Here is a 14629-nt window from a genome sequence, read left to right on the forward strand (position 1 = left end):
CTTCATCAAGAAAACCTATCATATCCACACCTTTATTGTATATATGTGTGTACTCTCAGCTATTGTAATGTAGAAGTGTGCAAGCAAGTGTGCAATACATTTGTGTGGTTCATTCTCCATCGCATTGTCTCATTATCTCTCTCTATTTCTCTTATCTAGAACATGTGGAGGTTACTTCACCAAGAAAACCTACCATATCCACACCTTTATTGTATATATGTGTGTACTCTTAGCTATTGTAATGTAGAAGTGTACAAGCAAGTGTGCAATACATTTGTGTGGTTCATTCTCCATCACATTGTCTCATTGTCTCTATCTATTTCTCTTACCATCACTTTCACTACATGGTATCAGAGCACACCAAGCTCCTGAGGGCCTAGGTTATTAGTTTCCAACCTTTGTCTACTCAAGTTAATCCTTAGATTCATTTCTTGCATGCAATCCAAATCAATTGCTTTATGTGTAGATGAGTAGGATTTGAATCCATGTCAAGCTAAACTAACCTTATGCACATGCATCTTATCTTCATCATCTTGATCTCATTTTATCCTATCCACCTACTTCTTGTCTATTCTTATCATCTTCACCTACTCTTATCTTCTTCATTATCACCTCTCCTTTTAAGAGAAAGAAAGATATTTGTCCCCTTTATCATTATTATCATCTTTGAAAACTTATCCAACTCTCTTTCTTTTTGTCTCACCTACAATCTCTCTATTATTCCCGTCCTTTTCCACATCCTCTCCCTTCCACCTACCTTCTTAATTTTATATTGCTTCATTCCTTATTAAGAAGAGATTATGTGTTCATCACCTCTTTATTATCCTTGGCATCCTCTTGGCTTCTAGCTACCCATATTGAATATTATCCTTGATTTCCTTACCTGCTCTCTTTCTCATTTTGTTTTCTCTCTTCCTCTCTTTAATTCTCACCTATCTCTCCTTTCCAACTTTGGTATTCTCATCTACTTTATATTCTCTCTAGTTTAGAGAGAGAAGGAGAGATATTGATTCTTTACTTTATTAAGGCATTAGCTTGACTGCGCAACATTTGGTGGAAGTCTATGCTATATGTACATGACAACTCCAGTTCATAGCTTCAACTCCATGTTGATATAACCATGCAATAGGTGTAGTCTACTCAGAGCTCTAGCTCAGCTTCGCGACAATCACAGCAACTAGTATCATCTTCCAACGGCCACATAAGCATTATCACATCATCAACACGACATCTACAATAGCTCATCGACATCATAGGTGCAATACATAATCAGTTCCAATCATTCATCAGCACACATCATCAACGACTTCAATACTCCATCTAGTAGTGAGCACGGCTCATTATGCATAACATGGATCCATGGGAAAGTTGTCAATTGAGGTCGCTCCCCTTTGGCTCTTTTGGCCTTATGCCTCATTATACACCCAATGCTCTCATTAGATCTTCAATCATTAGCCACATAGAAACCTGTCACATGTATTCATCTGTGATAATATGCCTAAAGCCTAACTGTGTGAAAAGATGGAAGTGGGACAGTAATCAACCAGTGTTAGGCCATGGTAGGGTTAGGCCTAGATCAACAAGGCCCAAGCCAATCTATCACCCAAAACTGTAGCATGCTACTAACAAACCACCCAAATCTAGCATCGATGGTGCCCCTCAGATCTCAGAAACATCTAGTAATGTGACAACCGCGGTTACACCCAAACCCATTGAACATGAGGCCAAGCTACACCCTCAGAAGAAAACCAAACAGCATTCAGTACGGCTGAACTCTCTATTACCGTCAAGCCTCAACCACCTACTGGCCTTAAACCCTATTATAAAGTGGCGCTCAATTCTAACCTTGGCCACGGACCTAGCTAAAAATACAGGGGACGACTTAGTGCTTGACTAAGATGCTGGGACACTACCTTCACAACATTAGCTAAAAGCTACAATCGATTAGACCTAGGTCTCTTGGAATAGCCTATAAGCAACGGAAGTACGCATGCTCCCTTGCTCCTAGGAAGGGTCGAAATTTGTATTTGTAAAGGCTTTCAAAGCAGCCGAGGAGTTAAATGCAACTGAGATATCCAAAGAACAGGCAACCACATAGTGTCTCATTACGTCATATAACAAAACCACAGTAATGGCCACAAACAAAGAAATCACGCGGTTTCTCAACATCTTGCTAACAACAAATCCTCTTTCTTGCGAAAATGGTACACTCTTCTATTGCAATGGGAACTAGAAGGATGCCAAATCATGACCAACGCTGAGCAACAATGCGCAATCAAGTCATCAGAATATGACCCAACATATGTAGCTCCAACTTCTTATAGGGTGTTGACTACCATTCGTAACCGATCCCTAAAAGAACACATTAAGGAACATCCTTATATATATTGCATCCTCACTAAGGAAGAGCTGCACGTTGCTAGCCGAGTGGACTCCGGTGACTTCTTATTTGATGTCCTCACTTATATTACGCATGTGGGCATACGCCCTTTGGACATGGATAGCTATGCTACTTTAGAATATAACCCGAATTTCTATTCTTGGTTCATGCGACAGTAAAACACTAAGATTATGTGCTGCAGGCCCTTCATCCTCTAAACCCTTAATCCTAGAATGGATTCTTCTCAATTCAGAGGGGAGGGGAGGAGGTAAGGTAAATCAAACCAAACAATAAAGGAAAAGCACACATGGGGGACCTCAATGGTAGGATGAAACAACTTGTGATTGAGGAAATGTCAATAAAATTTGAAATCAATAGACTACTTGGAGGAAAAGGCCTAATTCTGTACTAAAAACATTTTAATCTGCCAAGCATGAAGTTTTTTCTTCCAGCAAGCGACTATTTGGAAAAGCACTAATGATAAACCATGGCTTATGAACAGAAGTTGAAGATGTCGCAGCAAGACCATGCCCATTGCCTTCCCTTCACGGAAGAGGAAAGAGAAAAGTACGACCTCTCCCTTGAGAATTGGGAGTACAGCCAGCTAAGATTCGGGAGCATTCACAACATCAAAGAGGTAGTGACTAGTGAGGAGGTCGTCAGGAGGATTGTAGACTGGTGCAACCTCACCAAGTACATCAAAAAGTTCGTGATCGAACAACTATGCGTAATGTAATAGCTGTCACTTAAAAAACTCATAAAATGTGGACATCTAGAGGTGGATTGGAACGACTACGTCAGGAAGACCATAGACCAAGCAGCTAGAACACTAGCCCTTGGAAGCAGACCAGTGGGTGGAGAATCCCCAGCATCGAAAGGAACATATAGGAAGAAGCCCTCAGCCAAGGCCTCATTCATAGGGTATGGAGGAGTCTTGACCACCCTTATCCAAGAGGCGCAAGACAGAGAAGAGGGAGTAGATGAAACATTGGATAGGTCACCTCCTCATCAAGACAAGGAATAATCAAGTGAGAGGATGGTTAGTGAAGAAGAGGGAGAGCAAGAAGCTCAATCCAGCAAGAGGAAGGCAAGGATGCCTAAAAAGAAGATGATGCAGAAAAAGCAGGAGGAAGAGAGGAAGAGAAACAAGGAAGCGGACATGCAAAAAGCCAAGAATGAGTCAAAAAGAGCTGGGGAAGAGAGAAAGAGAAAAGCCGCCGAACAAGAGGAGTTGAGAAGAAAAGAAGAGGAGGACTTGGCACAAGCCATCCATATGTCCATTGAGCAGCAATGCAAGCATGAGGAGCTCGCAGCAATGAGCCCACCAAGGTAGGACAATAGGTTAAAAACTAGTGGCCAAGCATCAGAAGACTTACCTTCACCCGTCCTAGAGGGAAAGGGCAAGGCTGCACTCCACCTGACCCCACCTACCATCTTGCCAAATACCTTGACCTTCGTAGCAACGCCAAGCACTCCAACCACAACAGACACTAGTAACCTCATGGCATGGGTGTAGTTCTTCCCAATGCCCACCTTCAGTGCAGGAACCCCAACGACAGGAATGAAGACTGGCAATTGTTGCAGACACCGAATCTCAATAGGGGTCCAAGCGACCAAGAATAGGTACAACTACCATGGGGCCGTAGCCCCTGACCAAGACGAGCATGTCAGGGAGCTTTACACTCAATTGGAAAGGGCAAAGGAGGAGAAGAGAGCAATAGTAGCAAAGATGGAAAGGGAAAGGGAAATGACAAATGCCTTCCAACTAGAAAAGACTCGCCAAGTGGCCTTGCAACAAAAAGAAATCCACGCGCTAAAAGCAAAGCTAAGGGCCAGGGAAGATGAAGAGGAATAGTGGCAAAAAAGACTGGAAGAAGAGAACCAGGAGTTGGTTGAAATGCAAAGGGAGTACAAACTCCTGGTTCTATAGTAGGCGGAGCTCCAAACACAGATGAGAAAACTCCAAGAGGGCATGGAAGAGCTCGCCGCGTTGGAAGCAGAGAGAGTGCAAGAACAAGAAGAATGAAAAAAAGAGAGGGAAGAGGCAGAGTGTGGAATGCAAATACAAAAATAGAAACAAGCAACACTAGAAAAGGAGATTGGGAGCCTGATAGAAGAAAAAGAGGAACTTGTACAAAAATGGAAAAGGCAAGAGCTAGTGATAGTGGCCTTGTCACAAAGGCAAAGTGAGGGCTTGGATGAGATGAAAAAGAAGGCAAGAGAATGGGAGGCCAAGAGTGAGAAGAAAGTGAAGGACCTAGTGAGCCGCTTGGCCCTTGCAAAAGAAAGGAAAATACTAGCAGAAAGTACCTTTGCCTATAGGGAAAGGTAACGCTAGCCTCAAGTAAGAAGAGTCTGATGTGACCTATAAGTTTACCCAAATTGGTCACTTCGAAACACTAGTTTTTTCCCTCAATGATAATGAAATTCATAACATAAAGTTCAAGAAATAGAGAGGATTAAGTAATTTGATTTTTCGAAAGAAAATGGATTATCGATACCCTAGGTTCTTACATAAAGAGGTTCTTTGTAGTGTTACAAATCAATGAAACTAAACTCCCAAACTCTTCAAGAGATTATAATTTGTAAGATCTTTTGATGATTTTAAGTAATTCGAGTCAAAGAACTAGAGCTTCTCAAGAATAGGGATTGAGATTACATTTAAAGGCCTTAGGATAACAAAGGACCCTAAATGTAAGAAAAATGATTTTCCCTAAGTTTACACAAATCTCTACAAGGCCTATTCATGATCATGGTTCTACCAAGCCATGTATTGTCATCCTAACTACAATTGCCATCCTCACTACGTTGCCTGACATTTCTACAAGTCCATGCATTGTCATCCTGACTACGATTGCCAACATTTCTACTATAGCATGGACTAGTCCAAACCTTCTAGATTTTGCTATGGAGTGTTCCACCTACTTGGTGCTAAGGTTCAAAGTTGGTGTGGACCAATGGTGCCGGCTAACTGATGTTGTCTTATCCCTGATCTATCATTGACATTTTTTTGAGCATCTCGATGTTCTGCTTGCATTATACCATTCTATTAAACATCTACTTCCAATCTACCACTCACTAAACCCCTAACCCTACCATGGCCTAACACTAGTTGATTATTGTCCGACTTCCATCTTTTCACACAGTTAGGCTTTAGGCATATTATCAAAGATGAACACATGTGATAGGTTTCTATGTGGCTATTGATTGAAGATCTAATGAGAGCATTGGGTGTATAATGAGGCATAAGGCCAAAAGAGCCAAAGGGGAGCAACCTCAACTGACAACTCTTCCATGGATCCATGTTATGCTAGTGCATGGTTCCTACTATGGATCCATTTAGCTATTTAGGTTTCTACTTCAAAATTGTAATGAACCTAGAATGTGCCGACATAAATTGCATTGTATCTCATTGATATTATTTTGTGCACTTGGGATTCGCACTGTAACATTTTCTTATCAAGGAACCATTATGGATTCAAGTCCTCTATGTGTGCCATGTGTTAGTGGAGGGGAGATGTGAATATTCATGAGAGTCATTCTCATAAGGGATATCAATAGTCATAATAAAGGCTACATAAATGTATCTAAGGAATACCAAAGGATCAATCAACCATTCTTCACAATCATTATCTCTTTCATTATTTTGGGGGGTCCCTCCCCCCCCAAACAGTGACTTCGTGTCATTTTAGGGGGCTTGGGTGAAGCTCTATCTCATCGGCAAAGGGGTCAATGTGTTAGCTCACCCTCATTTCTCACTCTCTTTGAACCAAGTGTAACATGGAACTACTTCGGTTTGAGTCGATTTACACAAGTAGCTTCTTGTGACCAACACTACCAATGCTAGATAAAGTACTAGTTGATGTTAGCATTATTTAGAAACCTTATTTATAATTCTTCCCTCATGTGAATGGGGCGAACCTTCTCATGCGAGGTAGACTCAAGTGATCCTAGGTAGCAAAGTCTGCAAATATGTATAAATCCTAGGTGTCATAGTAGCTAGTCACACGGTCTTTATCCCTATGTATAATGTACCTTGTTATGCTAAATTTCGTTATACGTATACATCTTTTTCTTGCTTTGTTATTTTAATCAAGTGCCATATTTTCTCAATATTAAAGGGATTTACTATGTAGCACATCTTCTAGGTTGAGCTAAGTATCATTATGCTCCCTTGATCTTAATATTATCAAAAATTAATTGTTTGAAACTTGAAAATGGAACAAAAGTTTCATGTGGCTCTATACGGTTGAAATTCTAACTTGATTTCATGGGGGAAAAGTCCATGAAGCAATCCTTTTGAAATAAATTTGAGTTTGTTTAAGGAGTAATCGATGTCGGGTTGAAATAAAACTTAGAGTGAAGTGTGAGATTTAGTTTAAGGTTGTTAAAGCTTACTCTTGGTCTATATTATATCTTCATGTTTTTGAATCTAGTTAAGCTAAGCTTTTATTATTCAAGATAAAGGCTGTAACTTGATGCATGATCTTGGGGATTGGATTCCTCAAATTCTTAAACCCCTTGATGTTTTATAATATATAATTCTTGACCACTAAGTTGTGATAATTAATCTTAGATACCCACTTGAATAGTTGCTTGTTGAGGTCCCTTCCTTTAATGTTAATTAATGCGCCAATCTCTATCTTTACTCATAGAAATTATGCACATCATTTTATAATGTGGTATATTATATGCTTTTGAAATAAATTCGATTTTGTTTAAGATGTAACTGATATGGGGTCGAAATAAATCTTAGAGTGAAGAGTGAGATTTATGTTGATGTCCTCGAAGGAGTGTTTTAAGATTGTTTTTACATGTTAAAGTTAAGGGGTTGAGCATAAGAGTAGAATGTGTATAAAAAAGATGTAAATAAGAGTTGGGGATTTGTGTATTATGTCAACAAAATAAAAAGTTATTGATGGGCGAACTTCAAGAAGTCCTAATAGTGAAATGAAAGGGCTACTTATACATTTGTTATTTGATCTACTTGAGTTGCTTCTCAATCCTCTTGATTCTTTTTATTATGATCTTATCCAAAGGTTTTTTTAGGACTTCAGTGGTATATCAATTTGCTTTAACTTCATGGCAATGAAGTTTCAACATGCACACTTGGGTATTTTTGGCTAATGGCACTTCATCATTATATGAAAGGTATAAACATCTTAAGATTATTATTTTTTGTAGGTGTAGCAATAATTTTAGATATAGAGAAAAAGTAATAAATGAAAGACAAAATGTCACCACATGTTTCCATTAAGCATGGTATCTAGGTCCCATGACCATATGGCTTGGCACCAAGGGACACTATGCTTGGTGTAGACACACTATTATCTTATGCCTACACACAACATGGTGTCTAGGTCCCTTGACTTAATGGCTTGGCACCATTGGGTCCCACATTTAATGTAGTTGCAAATTTTTCCATATTCTTGTAGCTTTTAGCTTGTGAATTAGATATATTATTCCTTATAGCTTTTAGTGTTTAGCTTGAGAATTATAGATAGCACATTCTTTAGGATTATGAAAGAGAAAATTATCTACAAAATACAAGATCACCACATGTTTTTACTAAGCATGGTGTGTAGGTTCTATGACCATATGACTTGGTACTAAGGGACATTACACTTACTATAGACACATTATAACCTTATGGCTATACACACCATGGTGTCTAGGTCCCATGTCTTAATGACTTGGTATGAAGTGATACCTTGTTTAGTGTAGCTACATTTTTTCCCATATTCTTGTAGCTTTTAGCTTGAGAATTCATGATTTTAGCTTTTACCTTGAGAATTATAGATACCATGTTCTTTAAGAGTGTGAAAGTGAGAAAGTAAAACACTAAAGACAAAGTGTCACCGAGGTGTCACCACATGTTTCAATTATGCATAGTGCCTAGGTCCCATGGCCATATGGCTTGGTACTAAGGGACACTTTGCTTGGTGTAGACATACTATTACATTATGCTTGTACACAACATGGTATCTAGCTCCCATGTCTTAACGACTTGGCACCAAGGGGTACTATATTTAGTGTATCTACATTATTCCACATATTCTTGCAACTTGAGAGAACCATATATAGTATTTTTCATAGAAGCATGCAAAAAGAAAATGATACACAAGAGACAGAAGTTCACCACATGTTTCCATTAAGCATGGTGTTTAGGTCTCATGAGTATATGACTTGGCATTAAAGAATAATATACTTAGTGTGGACATATTTTGATCATATGCCAACACAAGACATGGTGTCTAGGTCATGTGTCTTAATGGCTTGGCACCAAGGGATACCATGTTCATTATAGTTGTGTTTTTACCCTTATTGTTATAGGTTATAGCTTTGGAATTATAGATGTTGCTATTTGTGCCTGTATCCTAAGTCTCTTGGCTCACAATAACTATTCCTTAATGAGTTTGTTAGGTTTAAGGGGATGCACACATCTACATACACATACAATACTTATATACATCATTGTATTTGGGTCCTTATCTTAGTTTCACATTGAGGGGCACTATTCTTAGTGTTGTCATTATCATAGGAAATGGATCCTCAAACTAGCACTTAGCAAGGCTAGGGCATACTTTTTGTAGCTAAAGTATTAATACTAAAGAGTTCTTTTTGAGAGCTCTTTGAACTAGTCTTATGGAAACATGCTAGGTTGAGAAAATTATATTTTGTGATCGAAGTGTTAAGGTGATGTATCGCGGTTGCATCGTGGCTAAGATTGTTGATGAGTGAATGCTTGAAACAAGTGGATTTGTTTTTATTTTTCTTTTAGAAAAATTTTGTGGCACTTCGAACTTTTGGGATTCTCAAGTGGCATGATGCATGGAGATGGAAGCAATGGAGTCAACATCCTTATGTACTCTTCTTTATATATATATAGTCCTTATCATACTACACAATTCGAATATATAGGATATGCTTTGGACATTTGGATCTTGGAGCTTTTTACATATAGCTCTACGTCATATTGTTAGTGTAAAATGTTCATAATATTGATATCATGTTCGAATATTCATCTTGGATCATATTAAAATTCCATGGCTAAATATACTAGTAACAAGTTTTAATTTGAATTGTACATAAGGGGCCATGAAAATGCACCTCCTCTTGAAATTTATATTTATAGAAGGGATATAACTATTGTCTTTGAAATTCACAAAAGGGGTATACAAAAGAATGCAAAACTTTTAAAAAGGGTGCACATTATATAGAGGGCTTCTACCAAAGTTATATCCATTAATGGATATAATGGCTAATGCACTAGAGAAGAGCACACGAACCATTTTGCAAAACATGTAATCCATGCCAAATTTCTCAAGAATTGCATAAACAAATACATTGCTTTTGCCATTAATTTGTACAGCGCATTAAACATTGTCAAGTGTCTCGAATGACTCGATTGCTTCCTCATAGTAGCCTTGGGAACTAGTGTTATTATCCCTTTGTTAGCCACAACCAAAAGGGAGTCCACTTAACAGAAGTGATTCAATAGCTTACAAAGATCAACCGAGTATGTGTCCTAGATTGCCAAGTAAAAATCAACACAAAAATCATCTGGCCCTAGAGCCATCTCTTTTCCTCCTTGTTTTTACTACTTCATAGAGCTTCTTAGTGGTAAGTGGGCACCCAAGCAACAATGCTTATAGCTTGATTAGCTTTTTCCTACATGTTGGACATAAACTTGTCAACCTTGGAGTAATAACTTCCTCCTCTATCAAAGGAGGTGCTTACAATAATAGCTAGATGTTTCGATGACACCTTCAAGATGCCATCCTAATCTATGTGAATCTTCCTCTATCATAATCAATGCCTCTCAATGATGTATTAGTTATAAAGATGCAAGGAAAGTCGATGTAGGGGCTTCTCCCAGTAGCAAATCCTCAAGCAAGTCTTAATACTCTTAGATTTATGAAGCTTTGTACAACAAATAAAATACACAAGTGAGTATAAGATCAATAGGCATCAGTAGAAGAGTAGCAATAATTTGGCTTCTAAATTGTTAGCAGAAGATGACTATTCCCTCCCCAACTTATCTTGAGCTCTCCCATGATCCTTGCAAGTTTTGGTGATTCTATGCATGCATAAGTCCTAGTTGTTGGCAAGTGGGTTGTTACCTATAATGACTAATGCCCAAACTTTTTTCACTTTCTTGACGAATTTGGGCTTCGTGAGGAAAATTCAACTCAAAAGGGGGAGACTCTTTCTTGCTTGGGGAAGAGCAGATAATCTTGTGTGTCATCATTATGGGAACATGCTTAAAAATTGGGACAATAGAACCTTAAGCTAGGGGTAGCCCATGCAATGTCAGGTGACAAATAGAACCTGTCTAATCTCGCTCCTCTTCATGTAAGGTCATTGTGTTTATTATGTCAAGTTAGTTCTTTGCATGAACCATTTGTGATAATTAAGGTAGCATCAATAAGTTTAAGCTGGGACTTAAGGGTATCCCACTCCTCTTTTTTAGCCTCTAGTGAATTACCAAGACAATGCAATCTATTGCAAGCATATTTTGCCATAGTCCAACTGTTGAAGAAAACAATACCATAGATGTCATTTTATCTTTAATCCATCTCCACTTCTCATTCCTTAGCTACAATGAGCAAGCCTCCTCTGTCTCAATATGTAGGATTGAAAATTTGATTGTGACTAGGATTGTCTACTTCCAACTTGTCAATCATGCCCAAGTTAGTTTCTTGGACCCTAGCATGTTTGGTTTGCACCTCTTAATCAAGTCATGTAGGTCCTCTTGTCTGTTCTTGGAGCAAACACCTCTTGCATTCTTAGTAAGAAAGGAGATTTTGTTCAATGCTCTTTCCATTTAGATAAAAGCCTTAAGTATCATTCTCACTTGCTAAGGGGGGATATATGTTCGTAAACTAGAACCCCCTTGCCAACATCTTAATAGACACCTTGCTCCCTTTGGCTTTCTCCCACCTTTCCTTAGAATGTTTAGGATTATCATTCTCCTTCCCTCTCGCATTGAAGTTACCTTGACTCTCTCTTACTTTGTTGGATTCAATAGGCTATAGTGGTTTGCAATCATTTGTACGTACCTTCTTACCATTTTCCTATTTGGGATGAACAACATTACCATTGGTTCTTCTTGAGGCAATTGTAGGCTAGCAAGTACTCTCTTTGGCATTACCTCTTGTTGTAGAGGAAAAATTATCAGAAACCTTTAGATTCTGGGGCTTGCTCACTATTTTCCACCATTTTTTGATTGTCTTGATCACTACCCTATGCTCCTCCTTTGGTTTTTTGAGGGCAAATACAAGCAAATCCTAATCGTTTGCACAAATAACAAACATATGGAAAACTAGAGGATCTGACCTCATATACCAATGAATGACCTCTCTTATCATGAAATTCAAGGACCTCACATGGTTCCAACCTCCCGTCCCATAGGATGCACATTTGCCATCCTCCTTTTCAGATTAAAAGTGAGAGGGGATACATAAGATTGTGTGAATGCCACCCACTTATGAGATTTGGATAACAAGTCATCATTTGGGGAGAATGTTCCCAACCATGCCATATTGTATACCAAGTTTCCTCTATATTCGATTGCACAAGACAAAATCTAGTTTCTCTTTGCTTGTGTGCCCTCTAGAACTTGGGAAAAACCTTTCCCAACAAAGTGAAAGTACACAAAATTGCAATGTGCTTGGAAGGTTTTGAGAAACCACATGGAGAACTCATCATTTGTAGGTACTCTCCATAAAATAGAGGTAAAGCACACTAGAAGAAAAATCTTAGTATCTTTGACATATTGCTTCCATAGGACGCTCCATTTCCATCGAATGCACTCGCGTAGAGGAAGCCAACAGGCTATGTTTCTTAGCCTCGCTTACCTTATGCATGCATTTTTCACATGCGTGGCATAAGCCTCAACCTTGATCTCACCATCTGCACCAACCTTTTGCACCTTGGGCCATGTAGAGTCTTCCTATGCTTCGTCCTCCCCCACTCGTTCAGCTTGTGTAGTTGATTCGTGCTCAAAGCTTTCCCTACTTAAAAGATAAGCTTGTCAAGCTCTAGAAGCCACATGAAAGGACATGAGTGGAATTCAAATTTCCTATTTTTTGCTAATAATAATGATAACAATCTACTCTATTTTTGAAACAAATTACATATATTTCCCATCGTTTGGCCGCTAGTTACAATAATCATAGTCCACTCCAATACCTCTAGTCTCTAGGCTCTCATGTGCGAATCTTCTCTTACGACGGCTCCCAGCCTCCCTCGTTGAGGGGGAGAAGCTCCTTTCGTACAATCGATCATGGCTTCTAGCTCGTCCCACCTCTTGCTGTCGTCGTCATCTTCTACGTTGTGTCCCAGCAGTGTCGGAGGAGATCGATTTTCATGCGTTCATCATCATCATCATCATCGGCAGCAGCAACTGCAGCATAGGGCTGCCAGGCGGGCCGTTCAATGGTGCTGCGGCTTGCGTTACACAAGCAGGAAATGTAAGATTTGAATCCTCTCAAATTGCTTCTCCTTCTCATCTGCGTTTGTTTGACAAAAATGAGATTTCCGAGGTAGTCTGTGCTTCTCAGTCTTTTGAAGGATATACCATTTCAATCAGATTCTGAAGAGGGAAGTCTGAGTCTTTTCTGTACCCTCAGGAGATATTAGGTTTAATTGAAAAACATGTAGACAGTAGAGGAATAATTGTCTATGTATGGGTATAACCTTATATACGCGAGATTGGTCCCGAAGGTGGGAAGGCAGGCATAGTCCAAAGGCACGTTTCACCTTGAATTTTATGTAATTTTGGCCTCCAGGGGAGGAAGAATTACTGTCGTATAGGTGTCGCCTTTTATGACTTACAGATTTCGTGAAGGTGAAAGGCGAAATTCAATTTGAATATATTGTTTACAAAGCCTCCATGACCATCACCTCTGACACATGAGAACATATCCTGCTGTAACAACTCTTGTTTTTGGGAGTCTCACGAGCATCCTTTCTCTCAGTTTACGACCATCATCTCTCAGGGTGTTTTGTTTAGCAAAACTGGATTGCCTAGGCCTTTTGTTTCCCTGCCTTTGGGAACATGATCGGGATCTTGTTTTTCCTGAAATTAATACCAAGCATTTGAAATGCCAAGAATTTCCTGCCAGTGGTCGTCCCTTCCACCTTTTAGAAGTTGAACTCCAGTGGTCATCTACAATAAAAGCATGCACAATTTTCTTTTATATGGATGTATACTGTGTGGGGACTTGGCGATGTTGTTGTTCTAACTCTGTTATCTCTTTGTGCTGTTCAGCTAGCGTGAGTGTTGCTATTCTAACAGTGTTATCTCTTCATTTGGCAGGTCCAAAAAGTCTATTTCCACCATACATTGGAATGCATGTGTGTATTGAGAAGGTAGCCAGAAGACTGAGTCTTGCTGGTATGTCTTCTGCCGTGGCGCTTTTGGATCAAGGCCATGAGGTTTGTTTGAGGGCATTTGCGAGTTCAGGTTTCCAATTATTCAATATAGAAGAGTGGGAATGCTGACTGCTTAATGTAAATAATAGCATGAAAGAACCGCAGTTTTTTGTTTGTTGCTGAGATCTGTAGAAAACATTGATTTTGTGGAGTGGGTTATCTACAACTGGTAACTGGTCTTTCCTTCATCATAGGTTTGCTTGAAACCTGGTTGAAATGTGATCAACCCAATTTGAATCCTTGTAAGCCTATACGTGCAAGTCTCTGCTGCGCCCCCGGCGGGAAATAATAATGCATGTGATTGAGTATCTAGCAAATATCCGAAGATTCACTTAACAACTTGACAATGTATGGTTCATGGGCTGTACATTTATATGCTCACATGAGATACTGCATATTGAATGTCAAGTCGTGTGTTGCAAAGGTAAATAAGGTAGCCAAACTGTAAATTGCAACATCATGCATAGACAGCTTTAAGCCCGGCTCCATAGGAGTGCACATAGACTTGCAATCTTGCATATTAAACCTATGTAAGAGCTTGTTCACATACTGTGATTGTGACATGATGATACCATGCTGATTTTGGGTGAACTGAGTCCCCAAACAATAGTGTAGATAGCCCATATCTAACATCGCAAATGCATGCTTTAATTCAGCCTTAAAATCTACAAAATTTCCCTTTGTAGGCCTAGTGAGCAGCATGTCATCTACATAAAAAATGATGATCAACAAGTCCCCCCCTTCATTCTTAATGGATAGAGTGGAAGCAATTTAACTATTTTTGAACCCTTTGCTGGCCAAATAAGCATT

General features: G+C 39.2%; 1 protein-coding gene across 1 annotated transcript in view; it reads left to right on the forward strand.

Moving 5' to 3' along the window:
• The first annotated feature begins 12565 nt into the window (after positions 1-12565).
• Positions 12566-14629, forward strand: part of LOC148035961 (CAAX amino terminal protease family protein) — a 40974-nt gene continuing 38910 nt past the window's right edge. The window contains exons 1-2 of the mRNA XM_087677945.1: positions 12566-12855; positions 13704-13822. Coding sequence (XP_087534071.1) covers positions 12669-12855; positions 13704-13822 — 306 coding nt within the window. The 5' untranslated portion in view covers positions 12566-12668. The remainder of the gene's footprint in view (positions 12856-13703; positions 13823-14629) is intronic.

This window comes from Lygodium microphyllum, chromosome 5 (assembly GCF_053477565.2).
Source record: "Lygodium microphyllum isolate KBCC chromosome 5, Lygodium_microphyllum_v1.1.10, whole genome shotgun sequence".
Lineage (NCBI taxonomy): Eukaryota > Viridiplantae > Streptophyta > Polypodiopsida > Schizaeales > Lygodiaceae > Lygodium > Lygodium microphyllum.